General features: G+C 40.4%; 1 protein-coding gene across 5 annotated transcripts in view; it reads right to left on the reverse strand.

Moving 5' to 3' along the window:
- ctnnd2b (catenin (cadherin-associated protein), delta 2b) overlaps positions 1 to 18,681 on the reverse strand; it is a 176,720-nt gene that overhangs the window by 58,987 nt on the left and 99,052 nt on the right. For 2 of the 5 annotated variants that reach the window (XM_017310043.2, XM_081598154.1), the window contains exons 4-10: positions 15,669 to 15,703; positions 13,234 to 13,350; positions 6,244 to 6,395; positions 5,986 to 6,159; positions 4,484 to 4,629; positions 2,618 to 2,850; positions 646 to 777 (exon numbers count right to left, since the gene is read on the reverse strand). In XM_017310043.2, the coding sequence (XP_017165532.1) occupies positions 646 to 777; positions 2,618 to 2,850; positions 4,484 to 4,629; positions 5,986 to 6,159; positions 6,244 to 6,395; positions 13,234 to 13,350; positions 15,669 to 15,703 (989 nt within the window). Of the gene's footprint in view, positions 1 to 645; positions 778 to 2,605; positions 2,851 to 4,483; positions 4,630 to 5,985; positions 6,160 to 6,243; positions 6,396 to 13,233; positions 13,351 to 15,668; positions 15,704 to 18,681 lie in introns of all 5 variants that reach the window. The other 3 variants (XM_081598153.1, XM_081598152.1, XM_008433041.3) reach the window with 2 other exon arrangements.

Consider the following 18,681-nt stretch of genomic DNA (forward strand, 5'->3'; position numbering starts at 1 on the left):
CAAAAATTCAACACACACACACCTGCAGTTTTTTGTTCAAGTTTCATAACTTTTATGTTAAATAAGGTGATTTTTTGGAAATATTGTTTTGCCCAATTTTGTTATTTGTTGTTACCTATATAAATTATTGTCATTTTAAATTTTGACTTAACTTTATACTTTTGGTCTGTCTGATGATGTAATTTTTAAATATTGATTGATAATTTCATCAGTTACTCTTTTAACTCTTACTCGAGTAATTTCTCGGTTGGCTACTTTTTACTTTTTCTTGAGCAAAAATTTGTTGAGCTAGAGCTACTCTTACTTGAGTAAATTGTTGGGTACTCGGCCCGCCTCCGTTTATTTCTCACTGCAGCCGATCAAAACACCAATGCCGTTTTTACACGCTGAATTTTGCTTCTGGATGGTTGCAAAACAGCTCTAATGCCATCCCTGTGTATCATTTCAATGCAGTTCTGGTTTCACCTCTGGCTCCATCTCCTGCTCAATGTGTTGACTCTCTGCTCAGCCTCCATCTGCCAAACCTTCTGTCTGCATCCCCCTCGTCTCCTGTCTTGTGGGATTTTGCTTAATAGACCTCAGTACTTGTAGACATCCCCCTGTATGCCCTAAACACACAACCTCTGTCAATATATGTCCGCTCACCTTGTCCTCTAAGGTTGGGCTTGGTGTAGACTCTGTCCTCGTAGATGGGATCAATGTGGTGCTCGGGGGACTGGAGGGGCCGCAGTTCAGAGCCCAGGTGACTGTGCTGGCTGCTGTACGAACCCCTGGAGCCTGGAGGGCACAGGATGAATGACTTTAGACAAACACGTCTCTGTTGTGTGGAAATATTGTTGATGATCACCACCAAATAGCTTTGTGTTGCGTTAAAAGCCGTGTTAGATATGCTGACGAAGGAGACGGATGATGTAAAATAATCTTTGGTCGATTCCATCTTTGTAAAGATGTGTAAAAAAATCTTAAAGTAAATGTGTCTTTATTTAAACTTTCACACTAGAAATTATAGAAAAATCCAGACTTTAATTAGGATACATTTATACAGAGTGGACAAAAATCAAGTTTCCATTTTAGGAAATAACCTTTTCAATCAAAACCTTGTTGAAAACCCCAAACAACCCTTTTAAAATAAATATAGGTTATTTTTTTAGTGCCAGTATTTATTTTATACACTTGTATTCATAATTCATACGTTTTAATTGATTAGTCTCGAGGATGTTCTAGAAACCATCACTCTCAGTTACCCCAGGGTTTAATCAAGTCATGACTCATTTGGCTGCAATTTCAGTCACTGGCCACTAGGGACAACCTGTGAGAACCTGTATGTATCCTCCCTTCCTCCACAATGAGCAGAGTACAAAAACATCCAAAGCTCCCTCTTTTGAGAGCCACAGCAAAAAGAAACATCTTGACATCACCACGTCTCCGTACCAACCGCTAGCTGTTGGGAGTGGTGTCAAAAAAGAAAAAAAACAAAACTATTTTCCGCTTTATCATCTGAGACGTGAACATGTGGCGTTTGCTGAACTCGTCTGAGCTTCGGCAGAAAACTTTCCAGTTGGATTTTTCAAATTTTAAATGAATTGTGCAATTATGGAGCTTTTTAGGAACACAACCACTCAAAAAATAATAAGAGGAAATCAACACAGACAGGGTTTTCCAGACACAAACTCAAACTTCTTCCATGGTCATCTCAGTTTCCAGACCAAAATCTGGCAAAAAAAAAAAAAACAACCTATGGGATAAGCTGAAGTGAAGAGATTATAAGCGATGACCCAGGATGATATATAGAGATTGTGAAAAGAGGAATCACCAAACACGTCTCCATCTGCTTCAACCTTGGGAAATGTCAAAGAGTGCAGCCCCCAAACGACTGAAGGCGACTGAATGTACTAGCAGCCATGAAACAAGCGGGTTTCATGGCTACACTTTCCCAGTGTAAGATTGTGGTGCTGCTGCTGCAATATATATATATATATATATATATATATATATATACACATTTCTACATGAATGTACCATAATGTAAATGAATGGAGTACAAAGAGAAGAGTGAGACGGTCTCACTCTATATATATATATATATATATATATATATATTTCAAGGATTTTTACACATCTTTACCAAAGGTGAGATTGCTACAGTACGGATTTTGAAAAGCTGAGAAAGATGAAACCCTGAAATGTTTTCTGAAAAAAAAAAAAAAAAAAAACATACAACAAAATTATCTGGAGTATAGGCAACATATCTCAACCATGCCTTTTTTTTAAATATCTAACGGATTCCGAATAAAACATGGAGCCGGTTATATCAGACATTAGGTGGCATGTGTTTTCTATCATAACTTTGTCCCCAAGCTGCTGAACATTAATCACACATGAACAGATATTGGGCTCATGTCACATTAACTAGCATCCACAAAAATTAAAGAAAGCCCTTAAGAGAACCCACGACTCTGATGAGATTGTTGATGAAAAGGGAAACAGAAACGGAGTTTGGAGCAGACGAGTGACACGGAAGTCATAAAGGAAAAAAACAAACAAATGAAACGACGAGCTGCGAACGTGACAAACACGCACACTTGAAAAGTAGAAATGAAATTGCCTTGACCTCTACCTGCCAGGCTCCCAGGCCTTTGCAGGGTTGCGTTGGCGTAGAGCTCGTGGGAGATCTTGTAGCTGTCGGCTCCGATGTGATGCAGCATACGCTTGGTGGGCGACAGGGTGGCGTAGCTTCCCACGGCCGAGCTGAGCTGGTGGATGGGCGATGAGGTGTGGTTCCCACCGGGGGAGGTGGCCATGGGGAGCGGGGAGGAGGAACCGGCCGCCATGTTGATGGGCGATGAAGTGCTGCAGGGCAGGGAGGAGCAGGTGTCTTATTGTTAGGTACAGTTCCTATCTTGAATATTTTCAGTTTCTTTGAGATGTTTTATGTGTAGAGGAAGCACAAAGATGTAATTCAATGAAAAAGTCTGAAAACAGGAGTGTCCAAAGTGTGGTCCAGGGGCCATTTGGGCCCCTAGACTGATTTTGTGCGTCCCCCAACTGCAGTTAAAAAATGATATAAATTTGGCCCTTCGATGCAGATGGAGACTTTTAATTTGCAATCGGGGTAAAAATAGTCACAAACATAATTTTGTTACGGAGGAAAATGTAAAGTACAACACAAAGTATTAGTTTCTTTATAACCAAGTTTTAACAAAAGGTAAAACCAAGTTTATCCACAAACTTTTACTGAGACGCCAACTCTGCTGCACCCAAATCAGCTTTTGTTCTTCATTAAATGTCGCTAAATGTAGTAAAAGTTTTGAAAAAAGTGACCCAGATCCTGTTATTACTGAAAATAAATGTATTCAATTGAGCCCAAAAGAAGCTCAAAACCAGATGCTTTCATTTCAATACAGCAAAAATGCTCAAATCTGCTGCAGCACATTAGGGCCATTGCAGGAAAAACTGTAGTAAATTTCTGCCAAAAAAAAGTCAAAAAAAAATTTTGTAATCTCAGCAATGTTCTAGAAAAAAAAAACATTTGCTAGAAAAAAAATATCAAATTTTTAGATTAACATGAGAAATTTTCTACAAAACACTTGGATATTTATAAATTTCAAATGTCGACAATTTTCTTGAAAAATTCCACGTTTTCTAGAAAAGGCATGAGATTAATCACAACATTTCTGAGTTTTTAGCAAACATTTACTCCTTTTTTTCTATCTACAAACACCCGAATGCACTGTCATAAAAATCCCTGTCAAGTTTTGGGTGTGCAGTAAATGTATTCCTACAGGCTGGTGATGGTGACTGAAGAGGCAGGGTGCACCTTTAACGGTTCTGTCTGCAATCCGGTTTTTACATAAAAAGTAACAACGGCGTGGTTTTAGAAGAGCCAATAACCTGGAAATTAAAATTTTAATGCGCCACACTGTTAAATTACAGTTTTGAAGCGCGTTTTAAACTCCTTCACATTGTTCCGGCTGACGGCTCTCTTGTTTGGGCCGCGTTTCCACACAATTAGCTTTGCACAACAGCTTGTTAGGATGTGGAAACATGTTATTTAACTCAGGCTCATTTGCATGGTCAGGTCGTGGTAGATTTTAGTGTTGGAAAAGCAAATCACAAGACATAATCAAAGCGGCATCCTGACAAAGCTGCCTGTGTGTCATTTTCTGTCATTTTTATTTCCTCAACAAAATTAAACTGCAGAACAAGACATGGGCCGCTTGCTGCTGTCAAGGAACGCTGTAAAAAAAACACACACAAAAAAAACCCCACAGTAAAATATGTATTTATACTGTAAATTTCTGGCTACCAGAACTTCACTGTAAAATAGAGAATTATTTTTTATTTTTTTACACTGTATACCAAATTTATAAGAAGTTATCGTTCTAAAACTACTGGAAAAGTTTGGTAGCTAAAGAAAAATCCCTGCACAACAACAGGGAAAGCCGTGTTGTAAACGAAGCGGCTCTAATTAACTTCAACCAACCTGTAGGATTTTGCAAGTCGGCTCGGTGACTGTTTGGGTGATGACACTCTCTGCAGCGTGGCGTAGCTTGGCATGTCGGCGGAGGCTGAGCCCAGGCGCTGCAGTTTGGTGGGGGATCCCACCGCCTGCAGAGGGGAGCTGACACGCTGCAGTCCAGGAAAAAAAAAAAATTAAACAAAATCATTTGGACATTTAAGAGGGAACGCTAGTCAACTTCAAAAAGTTTCCCGGGTCTTCCATTTTCTAATGATTTTTTTTTTTCTCGATACGTGAATGTAAATAAACAAACGAAAATCTAGAGACAAAGTCTCTGATGAAGAGCAGACAGTAAACATGAAGAGCTGAACTGATGGAAGGATTTGACTTTTACAAAAGCAGCCGTGAGCAAACGTCTCCAAACCAGGTTCACTCATCATTTTATTTAGCAAAGATGTTTGCTAAATAAAAACAAAACAAAAAAATAGCACCAGACTGAGCACTGATCGATCATTATCTACACAGGATTAGTTCTTTAGACACAATTAAAATGGCAATATGTGCACATATGACAGAGGGCGTAAACCAATCTATTTCAGCTCAAACGCAAAGAAAACTTGACTATTTTCATGCAAATACAGTAAACAGTAAACTCATTTTTTTCTGCAACTCTTCAGCCAAGAAGTTTCTGTACAATGTGGGATCTGGGAGACTTGACTAAACTACAGCGAATCAAAATACTTCCATTTTACGCAATCATAACAACAAACTTTCAAAATGAGATCAGTTAATATTGGTAAATAATGACACTAAGATGTATTCTGTTGCTTTTGTTACGTTAAAGCCTAAAAGGCTACAAAATGCTAAATTAAAAGGCTGGAAAAAAACATTGCTTATGAGGCTTAGTAATTACACCATAAAATTGTCTATTGTTCCATCTATTGTCACTCTGTACAACTAATTATCAAAAGTTCAATTTTACATATCAGGATTTGGTGAGGAAAGACATTTGGGCTCAATCTCTGTGTTTAACGTTTACACATTTTCCATAAAGCAGAGTTATGTTGTGAATAGTAGCATGAGCCTGGACCGTCTAACAGAATTCAGTCCAATCCATCCGCAAAAACAGAACTGAAACTGAAAACCACTCCATGAACCAGAAAATCACAAATAAAATTAAGCTTCTGGTTGTAATGGGGGGGAAAAAACATGCTATATGAATTCATTTTGCAGATCTCTGTAATTAAAAACAGTTTGCTAAAAATGAGCAAAGTCAGCAGCATAATGCCAAAAAAATAAAATATAAAAGTCAGGTTTGACTTGATAGTTTTACAACATTTATCTCCATGTTGGATTTGTTCTCTCAGTTATAAACATATAGGTGTTCATTGATCTGCAACCTCTGCAAAAAAACAAAAAAAAAACAAACAGGCAGCTGCAGAGTTTCCAGAACCTCGTTTTTCAACCGTAAGGGACAATTATTCGATGGTCCTTCAATACACGTCAGCGTAACCGTCACCAAGTACCTGAGCAGGCAAAGTGGCACAGGAGTAATACATGGACGGTCCGGCAGGTGCGGCTCCGCCGTCGGTGGACATGTGTAAGGCGCTGCCGAGGACCTGCTGGGCAAACGAGTCTCTCTGGGACTGAGAGGGCGAGTCGGTGGCCACCAACTGGGCGGCTGCACGGCTGGACGTCACCTGGACGGGTTAAAGGAAAACCCGGGTTGAGCGAGAGCGAGAGCGTCAGCGGTGGGTTGGGAGGAGAGAGAAAGAAACATTCACCTGGTTGTAGCTGTGAACGGCGCCTCCGACCTGCCCGATGCGCGCCGCCACCGTTTCCCCGAGCGTCAGCCCTTGGTTGCTATGGTAACCAGCAGCTGCATAGGCATCCTGGCTGTTGAGCTGCAAAGCGCTTTGAGAGAGCAGTCCTTGTCCTGTTAGGAAATTGAAAGAGAGGACTTAAAACAGCCAAAAGCGAAAGCATGGCGTCACGTAGAGAATGGGGGAAAAAAAGAAGAACTTTATCATTATTTCTTTAATAATCAATCCACGGTATTGTTTCGCTTCTTTGAGTGTGCGTTCGCTAGTAGAAACCTGATGCAAACATGTTAAATCTTGAGATATTTTGCAAGAAATAAATAAATAAATACGTCAAGTGCTCGTTCTGTCAGGAAAGACAGAGAAACCCTCCTGCACCTTTCCTCAGAGGGAGAGGTCAGGATCAGACGACAACGAAACGACGACCGACAACGGAGCCGCCGAGGAAAGGAGCGTGAGAAGCAAGTTAGCGAGGAATGACACCAGGTTACGTCACCGACTGGAACAAACGTCTGTCAAAAAGCCACCTCAAACCTCCGTCTCACTTCTGTCAAATCGTTTTTATGTAACTATTTTCAGATTCTGCTCTCTCTCTCTCTCTCTCTCTCTCTGGCAGCAGTCGGTCTTTGTGGAAAGACTTATTCTCTCTGCGGCCTTGAAGGCATTTTGCAACCTAGTTTACATCCCACGTGTTACACAACGTACTACTTTAGTCTTTATTTTTTTTGCAAGTGTTTGAAAAAGCGGCAGGTTTGTAACGAGCCTTGAAGTTAAACGATGAGAGAAGGACAGAGAGTGCAGGCTGACAGCTGAGGTACGAATAGCTAAAGTTCCACGTTTTCTACTTCTCTTCTTAGCGTTTTCCTCTCATGCTCTGTGACCCTTGAACCTCTCCCTTCCTGCTCTCTCTTCTACCTGGCTTTTGTTTTGCACACGGCAATGCAAAAGGACAATTTCACAATGTAGGAATTGATTATTTTCCCACCAAAATCTTCAGATTTGTCGTGTGTTTTTTTTTTTTTGGTAGAGTTCAGTTTCCTTGCACTACTGAAGCATTTTTAAATGGTGAAATTCTGCTGACCAAGATTAATTGCCTTCAACTGAAGGAGTCTGATGAGCGACTTTTTGGGGAAGGTAAAGCAATTAACCTAAAGCTTTCCGAGACAAACGCAAGCGCCCCATCACGGCTACAGCGACATGCAAATTTAAATCATCTGCAAACCGCGCCGACCTTTGCGGGAGCTCAAAACTAGACATTTACAAGTCTGAAGCAGGTGTGTTCAAACGTCCGGAAAGGAAGACAATGATTTAAAAAAAATAAATAAAAAGCTTGTAGGCAGGAGGGCAAAGACAAACTATTCTTGTAGAAAAATGTTCCATCTTAACCCCTTTTGATTCTTTTCCCTACAGTTTGTACTGGAATTACAAAACAAACAAACAAATCAAATCAAGCAAAAAATGTTCATAATGCCGAGGTAAAATTAGACAGACTGGTCCACGATTCAGAAGAACGTCCAAAAAATGCACATCAAACGTTCTGACGACGGTATTTAGATCAAATGTTTACCATCTTAAAATTCACCAATGATTTTATCCTAAGAGTGTCGATCATTTTCAAATGTTCTCAACCGAGACAAAACCCTGTTGAACTACAGAGAGGAACACCCTGAAGGTCAGGCATTACTGTAAGTGATGCAGCTGCAACATATTAGCATTCAATGGACAAATTGTATCTTGGTCACGAAATTGCATTTTGCATATTTTTGACGTTTTGACGCCAATTTCGGGATAATTACTTTTTTTTTTTTTTTTTACATAGAGTTGAATTGTTCCCTTCTAACATGCTAATCGACGGTTCGAAGAAGATCTACAAATGATTCGCAAGCATGAGGCAGAAGGTATTTCTGAGCTCATGGTGTTCCACAGGGATTGGTTCTGGGTCACCCCCTTTTTTATGTATCCCATTTCTGTACATATATGTTTATTATGGTACACAAACATTTTTAATAGTCAAGCATCATTTTCTATCCCACTGAAAGTGTGAATCGTGCCTTCCTCAGACTGTTAAATGATACTAAAACTACTTTCAGAGACAAACAACATAGTGCAGATTAGAAATGGTACAAAAACAAAAGTTGTGTTTTACAAAAACAAAATCACTATTCCACTAATCCAGTTCTCGAGTCAGTGTGGACATTTAAAGTTTTGTAACCAGTTGATAAAAGTATATTCACGTCCCTCATATTTCTGTTTGTCTTTCACGTAATGTAACATGACTAGTTTCTACTGAACATCCCTTTAAAACATCTGAACTATTCCTTTAACTCCTAAAGCTAAAATTTCTAACCCCAGTGTAAAAATGCAGTCGAGGGAGTCAGTCTACATCAATGATATTTATTGATGTTTGATTTTTTTTTTTTGGTATTTTAAAATTTTTTTTAATCACAACCGTCAGCACCGGCAGGTAAGTCGTCAGATGAGCGTTTTGTAAGAAAACATGCAGAAGAAGCACAGCAGCCTGAGCATAACAGCACCAAAACGACGCTTGGCTGCTAATTTTAGGCACCGCTTCATTTGAATTTCAGAAGCTCTTGAAGTGTCACAACTTGAATCGCTTCGTTTTTTATTTTTGTTGCTTTTTTTGAGGGGGGGAGAGAATTGCGAACGCGCCAACAAAGTCTGACATGCAAATGTGAGCGCACACACTGAGAAAACCACATCAACAAAGCGCACTCTCAAGCTGTGCCGGAGCTGCAAAGTTGGAATGTGCGCTGATGGTTCCATTAAGTGTAAAGTTGGAAGCTAAATGAATCATTTTCAGGAGAACCGGAGACTGGGAGCCTTATGAGAACATGCCAAAACAAAATGCTCAGACATTAAAATACTCGTTAATTTTTTATAAATCCCAACATTAATCCACTTCTGCTGATCAAAGCACCAATCTGCCCTATAAACAGGCCTAATTACAAATGTAAAACTCTTTCTTTTTCTTTTTTTTTTATGCATCGTAGCAAAAATGTTGGCTAAGCACGGGTGTCCCCAGTGGCTGCACTAATGCACACAGTGAGCAGCAGTGCAGATGCAGTACGGTTCGGTTCTGGTGCTGCTTTTTGAAAAACGGCCCACGTCACTGCAACACAGACTTCCTGCGTCCATCGTAAAATCCTGAGCATTTTTCACTTGACAGAAGTCCAAAGAAAATGGAAAATAAATAATTAGGTATGCAGGATGTTATTGGCATGGTATCGGCCGATATTAGCTGTAAAATTTAATACATCGACCATTCTGTCAAAAATAACTCACCGATATAAAAACCTTTGTTTTTATATGACAAACCAGTGACAATGATGCCTGCAGCACAACATCATAAGAGACTGTTAAGTGTTAAAGCACGACTGATGAGCTTTTCACTTGTTGCTTGTGAACAAGTTGAGTTTAGTTTTGTGACGATTTACACATTTTTAAATTTCAATGTTGTCATCGTCTTAGAGAGCAAATGTCATGAATAAATTTGACATTAAACTTAATGAAAGTTGGAAGTGTTGCATCATTTTCAGCCTCCTTTTCAGGCTAAATTGGTAGCAGGCTAAATTGACAAAGAGAATGTGATTTATTTCCACAGTAGAGAAAACCATATAGGTTGAGTAAGTATGTATAGGAAAAAAATATCGGTATTGGTATCGGCAATCGGCCAAATGAGTTTTAGCGTATCGGCCTATCGGATTCTCAACAAAAATCCAATATTGTGCGTCCCTAAAAAAAATAAATAAATAAAACCCTGAAAAGCACATGAAGACACAAAGAGTCTTTGCATGTTGGCGATGATTAAAGGAGAGCGCGGCGGCTAGCATCCGCTGATAGATTAAATCAGCTGCCTAGGGCAAAAAGGAGTCTCTAGATAAAGAAGGCTGGAAAATAAAGCTTGACCACAGTGAAGAAACAAAACAAAAAAAAGAAAAAAATTGCTTTAGAAGGAAGCGAGTGACGGAGCAGACGGTGATGGCGCACTCTTTAAAACGTGATCTTAACCTCTGGGGTCCACGTACCTCAAGTTGACTCGGTCAAGAGCGACGCGTCTCATCAAGGCCGCACGCGCAAAAGATCGACAGAAAGTTGAGCGTGTAGAAATCGCACGGCCAACGGACAACTTTGCACTCCAGGCTTGTTTTTACATGGATTCACGTTCACGCGTATTTGCACACATGCCCAAAGCCGGCGGTTATTTTCCCTGAGTTTTTTTTTCCCTGTTTATTTGTCACTTAAGGTGCGCTTCGTATGGCTTGGGGAGCCTTTTGGGAATCAAAAAAAAAGAAGAAAGCTTCATAAATGCATTATCACTCAGATGGCAAACACAGAAGGCTTCACTGAATCCATTTGAGAAACTGGCGTGCACCACTGAAGCCAAATGCCCTCCATCTTCACGTCTTAGCAGTTTTATTTTTTTATTTTTTTTTTTTTTGCCATTCATCCACAGGTTATATTAGAATTAAGTGAGTACACGCTCACAGATGGCTCATGCCTTGTGATCTCACGCATTAGCACACAGCACATCTGCGTGCACCTGAAGCATGTAATCATGTAGATATTCTGACCCGGATAGACCCGCTCGTTTTCTTCCATTCCTTTTTTTCTCTCTCTCTCACACACACGGACACCCCCACACGCAAACACACACACACACACACAAAAGGCAGAGTGGTTTTCTTCGTCAATCGACACATTTTAATATTTCATCCGTTTTCTATTTCAGACAGATATTCTAGATGGTCATCTGAGGATGTGCTGAGTCGGGAATGCAAGCATTAAAAAAAAAAAAAAAAGAAAAAAAGTGGATCCCAAATGGGTGAATGCAGAGGAGACGCACAGATTAACATGCACACTGGCTAACAGCAGCAGCGTGAAGGCTGAAGATGCTCTCTGTAGTCGGCCCACTGATCCGCTCAGCAGCATGAGACAGAAACTCTGCTGATGCCCCTCTCCTGTGTGCAGGGTTCAGTAGAAACCAGCTACATTTAGTGAATTATATTTACTCGAGTAACGTTTTTGAAAAAATTAACTTTTTACTATGCTGTACTTTTTACTTTTACTTGAGTAATTTTATTGTGAAGTGTCGTTATCCTCACTTGAGTAAAATTTCCCAGTTTCCATCTTTTGTCTTTAATGGACATTTGATTTGTTAAGGTAAGAAACTATGTTTTCTAGTCTAATATTGGCAGCTAGTAGAGCTGACTGCACATACAGTAAAAAAAACCTGAAATCACTTTGTATTTGTTTAAAAACGACAGTCACTTCCCGTTTGATGAATAATATTAACTCGTCATAGCGAAGCACCACCAGCTAAAACTGGTTTAAAAAAAAAAAAGAAGTGACCAGAAATCAGCCTCAGAACTCTGATCAGGCCTGAAGTGAGCAAATGTAAAATAAAACATTCCTGTTCAGAACCATGTAAACAAAACATAGAGATGAGTGTTTGAACATGAACCTCGGTTGGAGCAGCTTGTTTGCTGTTGAAGGAAAATCAGCACTTTAAAAACCTGAAAACTTGCACCTTCTTTCAGAGAAAACTCTTAAGAGTTTGACAAACTGCTCAGCCACATTTGCATTGTTGGTGGAAATGAAGCAAATAAGCAACATTTTAGCTCGACTTTGCTTTTTTTTCCCCTCCCCATCCATTCTCCATCTTTCTGTCCAGTCTGTACCTTCTCTCTCCCTCATCCGTCTTCTTCTGGGATAAATCAGGTGGTGAGTTACATAACTGTTATGTGAACATTATAAATATCAAGCAGATTTTCTGGTACCAGTATTTGGTGCATGGTGATGTACGTATCTAATGGCAATCACTGCATGCAGGACTCTACACCTGTCTGTGGTGCCTTCAGTGCAGAGGTATGCATTTCCCACTATTAGTGTGCACACGCACACACATGCGCACACACACACATGTCTTTTTTTCCAGAGCGTGTGCAGAGTACAGTAGCCACATATTTGTGTGTTTGCCTCTCCTCTCCGCTCTGTTAACAGCAGGCCAGCTGACATCTCAGCGAGGATGGATTAGCATATCAAGCTACTGGCACAGCGCTGCGTGTCTTCTGACAGCTACCTCACCCCCACAGGGGTCGAGTGTAGCGAAGACACGGGTATCATCTCCAGGACCGAGCGCGGGGAGATCACAGCGGAGCGGGAAGGCGCAGGGAGCGGTTCGGGATCTCTGTGAGCGCGTCTGTTTTCATGACATCGCCGCGCGGCGGATTTAAAAACGACCCGTGTTTTTAAGGCCCCCCTGAGCCTGCTGGCAATTTCTAACGCGGCTTTGCTCAGCTGCAGTTTATCAAGCCACCAGAGTACAGCAATGTGTGTGAAAGTTGCAAGAGAAAATGGATGCTGAAAGTTAATTTTTCTTAGTCTCTCTGGCTGATATGAAAACAGATGACCGTTTACTGCTTTCAAGGTGTTCGGATTGCCAAAATAATTTCTAATAGCTCAATGTGAGAATTAGCGGTGCAATGATTGCAGTTTTCTGGCTGATTGTCGATTACTGAGATTTAAAAAGCCTGACCTGTCGATTCCGATTTTGGCCGATATCAATTTTTTTTGTCCAAAATGTCGCTAAATATAAGAAGAAAGTCACTGAGTTGGTACATGGAGACATGACCTGGTGCGCTGGGCTGTCAGTCAAAGCTTTCACACAGGAGAGCAGAAGAGGACAGTGGTTGATTTTCAGACCTTTACTGAGGTAGAACAGATCGTCTTCACATGCAAGTATCGGCCGACCACAGATCTACCAAAACTAAGGAAATCGGCTGGCAGATAAATCGGTGCATATTAAGGAATTATTACCTTAAAACAAGCTCTTCTGTCTCACTTAAAAGTTACCTGGGAGTTACTTTTGTCCTATTTCAAGTGTATTAATATATTTGCACTATAAATTAGACCAGAAGTACTTATTTATCTTACTGTCTCCTGTAGAAGCGTCCTGCGAGTCCAAGATGCCGGACTCTTGAAGCGACCTGATGCACGAGTCTACGAGCTCCAGGCCGGTCGTCAGCTCCTCCTCTATGTCCTTCTGTCCATCTACATGTGCACAAAACAGTGAAAAGACAATGACTGATCTGTCTTCATCTATGTTAAGATTTCTAAAGGTGCATGATTACAGCAGCACTCCTGGATTTAACCTGAGTGTACTTGCATGTTTTTCACCTACTGTGGGTTCCATGAAATCCCAGGTTATGGTCCCAAAAAAGATCTTAAGGTTTTATTAACAACTAGGTGTTAATTTAATAACCGTGGGTATAACAATAAATAATCGACTGAAAATTTGAGACAAAAGAAAAGAAAATCAAACATTTGGATGAAAACACAGAAAAGTCACATTAATGTTAAAAACGTGTCCAAAATAGTGTAATAATACAGCAGCTTCAATAAACTTTTCAAGTTTACAACCAGGCAATGTGTTGAAGACTTCATATTTCTTTCTTTTTTGTTTGGCTCTATTGCAAACAAGGCTTCTATAAAGTTATATATATATACTTAAAAACAGATGTAGGGCATATTTTTGAGAATGCATTCAGATAGGTGTTAATTTTAAAGAGCTTTTCAAAAAATGTTCAATTCAAAATATCTTGGACCTTTCTCTCAAGCAGAATTGAGGAGGTGCAATTGAATATTTTTGTTTCATTAAAAACATGACATGAATGTGGTCTGAAAAAAAAAATAGCAAAGTCAAAGTGATTGGTTGATGGTCATTCAAGGTTGACACAACCAGCTATGAAGTTTTTCCATAACTGTTACTGTTTTGGACAACTCTTTTTCCTTAATAAATGTAATCACCATTTGACTACGTTTGTATCTTCTAATGTTATCTTTGACGTTAAAATGTTGCTTGATCATCTTCAATGAAGTTTGACAAAAGAGCAAAAACTGAAGAAATCTGTAAGGGGGGCGGGGCAGTAAAAAACTTTCTCTTAACACTGCCACCATTAACCCAGTGGGTTAAGGGTAAAAATCTGATCATTTATCAACAAATCAAACGGGACTGAGGTCACCGTTGTATTGAGATACGAGCCGTTTGTCTGTCAGACAGCATGATGGCACGGCCAGTGTTTTCCAGTTAGAGACGGCTGCCAAGGAAGATAAAAGCTTACAAATGAGTCTTAGCGGCAGCATTAATCTCTTACGGAGATGGAAGGAGAACGTTAATAGTAGCGGCCTTAGTGGGAGGATTTAGGAGGCCTGTTTTATTGACTTCAAGTCATGCCTTTGCAGACAGAAGCCTCTGCTGCTATTGGCAAAAAAAAAAAAGGAAAACACTTTCAGGACTGACTGCGATGTTTCATTGAATTGAGGCAAGGGAGATTTATTTGTAAGCAAAGTGCTTTAAAGGGAGAGAAACAAAATGGAGCACGGATAGAGAAAGTTACATTAAAAACAAAGCAGTTGTATTACAGTAAAGTTTAAGCCGTACAGAAAGAGGAATTAAAAATCTAATTGAAAACAAATAAATAGCCAAGATACGATACAGTGAGATAAAAGATACAATACGATACGACAAATTAATCTTTGACCTTTATACTACAGTAAACAGTCATGTTTTTAGTTGTCATTTGAAATTTCTGCACACTTCAGTGTTTGGCTTCCAGAATGCAAACTCCTTGGGATCTCTGCTAACGAAGGGGTGTGGTGTAAAACCTGACAGAACATTCGAGATGCTTTTTTATTATATTAAAAAAACATTAGATTTGCACAACTAAAAGCATAAAAAGCAGCAGCAGGTCGTGAATTTTAGCTTTATTAAGCTTAATAAGCGTATAGATGATCAGAAATGTCATAATGACTTTATCCGAACAAATGGTATGTGTGTATTTTTTTCAACTTTTCAATGATTTGTCAGCGATGACGCAATTACAGGTCTGATTGGAGTACAGATGGGTTTATTGTGGAGCAAACTGAGCTGAGCGGTCAGGCCAGAGCACAGCAGGCCGGACAGTGAAAGCCTTCACCACAAAACCTCTGGGATCGTTGTGTTAGCCACCTCTTTGTTGGCAGAGGTCACCCAGTGTGCACTCTGCCAATCAATCTGCTCTCCACATCCTATAGATCTGAGCAAGGCTGACAAAGAGGCAGGAGGACTGACCCAAGTGTCAAACATGTTTCTTTCTTCTTTTTTTCCCCCCTTTTCCAACTAAAACACTGTCAGAAAAGTGGTCAAGCTCGGTGAGGTGTTTTCATTTGACTTTTAAATGATCTGGAGGCCCATTGATTCTGTCTGCCACTCGGGTGACGCACGCCCCATGCGAATAAGGGCTGCGGACTATATGCTGAGTTTTACAAGAGGTGAAATGCAGGAAAAAAATGTAGGAATCAAAAACATAGATCGCAACATTTTAGATTACCTTGGTTGTTCCAGCGAAACTTCTCATCTGCTGAGCTGCAAGATACAAACAATAAAGACAAAACCGGGTTAGAAATGTGCTCAACTTTAATTGCTGTTGCACCGGATGTCAGTGTGATATCTGTACTGAGATTCTGCAGTATTTAGCTCAGGTATGCAGCCTTTTTAAATAGCCTGTTTTTATCCAAATCGAACAGAACTACACTGAAATTCACTAGGAATAACATTACCTTGCTAGAGTAAATATTTAAAACCTTCTAAATTGACATTTTTGAAAGTCATCTGAAGTGTGCCGCCAATTGGAAATATCATTTAATAACATGGGTACACTTATTGAAACAAAGAGACTGATTAAATTTTTTTTTTCTTAGTGAAGCATGTTTGTCTAATAACAAAGCCGTCTTAGAAAAGGTTTCAGAGGAATAAGAGGAAAAAAAAACAGACTAAAAAATGGTAATGGTAGTGGAAAAATATCAGTAGAGGAAACTATAAATACGAGATATGAAGAAATGTAAACATAAATGTGCAGCATTCGTATCTAACATTAAACACACAGCTCATAACTGTTGATGAATTCTCTCCGTGTCGATAACAACACGCCGTGCTGACAAAGTAAACCGTTTAAAGTGTCCTTGAACCGTGTTCAGTTCAAAACTTTGCCTAAATATGGAAGATATCCAATTTAAAGGGACGTGTGGTTTATTTGCAGCAGATCTGACAGAAAATGATCAGCGAGAGAAGAGGGGAAGACATACTAGAGTCCTAGAGTCTGGATTAGGACTCATGGGTGTAACAGTCTCCACACCATGCAATGCACCAAGCTTAGCTTCAAATTAATGCTCCACAAAAATTATCTGCTTGCCAGAATCATCAAATTTTAGCTTTATTGAAATGTTTTCCAATGAGGGTAGCATCAGATCTACAACAACAATCTTCAGTGTCATCAGTGTGGAAGTTGTAACTGAGTCAAGATTCAAAAAGTTAGCTATTTTCAGTATTGGTGACATTTTAAAAAGCTATTTAAAAGGAAACTGTCCTGTCCACAATGATTTCATGGGTCACTGGTCTCCACGAGCCAGACCCGTGGAGACCAGTTTTTATATACTAAAAAACCTGTGCAGGTTTTTTAGTATATAAAAAAAACACATAAAAAAGTCGCCTTTTTATCACTGGAGCTGGTTTTAATGGTGAAGGGCTGTAGAGTCTCATCAAAGTGTGAACTCTGTGTCCTTGGAAAATGTTTGAGACAAAACGTTTTGTGCTGGGTCTGGTCAATTAAGGAAAAGCGCAGATTCTTAGACAATAAGAGGATGGTTGGCATGTGGACAGTGTGAGTGTGAAAAGAAATTCTCTGTTAGGTCTGTGTGATGGGGAATGCCAGATATGGTATTCAATGTGTTGGTTAGAAACCTTTAAGAGGCCGTGTCTTGAGATGGGAAGGAAATTAACTACAATTGGGCAAAGATTTCCTCATGATTTTGAGAAATACGCCACAGGGGCTTTTGGGAAGTTGCGGTAAAATTGAAATTCTATAAAAAAAATTTTTTTTAGCTACCTCTAACCCACAGGTGTCAAACTGCAGTCCTGGAGGGCCGCTGTCCTGCAACTTTTAAATGTGCCTCTGCTGCACCACACCTGAATAGAATAATTAGGTCATTAGCAAGGCTCTGGAGAACTGATCTACACAAGGAGGAGGTAATTAAGCCATTTCATTCCAGTGTTTTGTACCTGTGGTACATCTAAAAACTGCAGGACAGAGGCCCTTGAGGACTGGAGTTTGACACCCATTCCTGTTTAACACCTTCGCAAACGACAAATTTCACAACTGCAACGTCGGCAGTCGTGTTTTCTTTCGTCCGTTCTGGCGCCCGACCGAAAACGAAAGACGTAAAATGACAAACTCCTTCGACTAGCCGTAAACACAGACCAGATGCCGTTAAATCACCCCACTGATTGCCTCCGCTGCGTGTATGCAGAGTGTGACGGATTGCGGCGAGTAGCCGAGCAGCACGTGTTAATGGAGCCCTGTGCCATCATGGCGGCCCCTCATTCATCAGGCATTGTTATAACCAGAGACGCGCCCCGACATGTGTACAAACAGACGCGTGTGCCCACGAGCTGTGAGGCGGACGCACGGCGCATTACAGAAACGGCCAAACCCTAACGTCTTTTATGACGGGAGATTGTTTACAGCAGACAAACAAAGCTGGCTGGAAGCAGGATTATTATCGCCGGTCTGCTTTCTGCGAGGCAGCTACGCTAACTCTGCGAGAGAGGCCGTTTTCTCAGCGAAGGACAGGCCGGTCCCGTCTGCTTGCTGGTGTCAAAACGTTGTCTCGGTGGTGGTGAGCGCCCGTTATTTTCCCCAGCAGCCGGTGGGAGACCGAGCTACGACCGAATGCAACATGAGCGCTCGCGCGGACACCTCGCTGCAAACTGAGGAAGGAGGCCAAATGTTGTTAACATCAAGTAGCTGCATGTAGAGATGGGGCTGAAGGTGAGGAACAAAAACAGCCCAGAGGATGTCGGATTACTGTCAGGGGAAAAAAAGGAGAAATAGGAGGAATCTGTTCACACACAGAGGGAAAGATAAATGGCTTACGGGGATTGGAGAGAACAGGAGGGGAAAATCTAACAAGGTTTTTTTTGGAAAAGGGAGACATGAAGAACACACAATACATCACATTAGTTACAGGTGGTTTCAATCTGGAGTGAAAGTTTAATTTCCAGGTAAAAAAAAAACACCATTTCCTTCTATTTATTATTTGGTCCGACCAACTCAGCTTCTGCATTTTCAGTGAAGTTCCACAAACTTCAGTGTCCTCTGTATTCGGTATTTAGCTCCAAAGTCAACAATTTGTCAAAGAACCTCATGCTGCACTTACATCGTCTCTTCTGGCTTTCCAACATCGAGAGACTAAGATTTTTGCTATTTCGTCTTTTGAAAAGCGCAGATCAGGTCAAGTCAGACCGGATGGAGAGCGTATGTAAAAATCAGGACTCAAAATTGACCC

The sequence above is a fragment of the Poecilia reticulata genome, chromosome 17 (assembly GCF_904066995.2).
Source record: "Poecilia reticulata chromosome 17, P_reticulata-male-v2, whole genome shotgun sequence".
Classification (NCBI taxonomy): domain Eukaryota; kingdom Metazoa; phylum Chordata; class Actinopteri; order Cyprinodontiformes; family Poeciliidae; genus Poecilia; species Poecilia reticulata.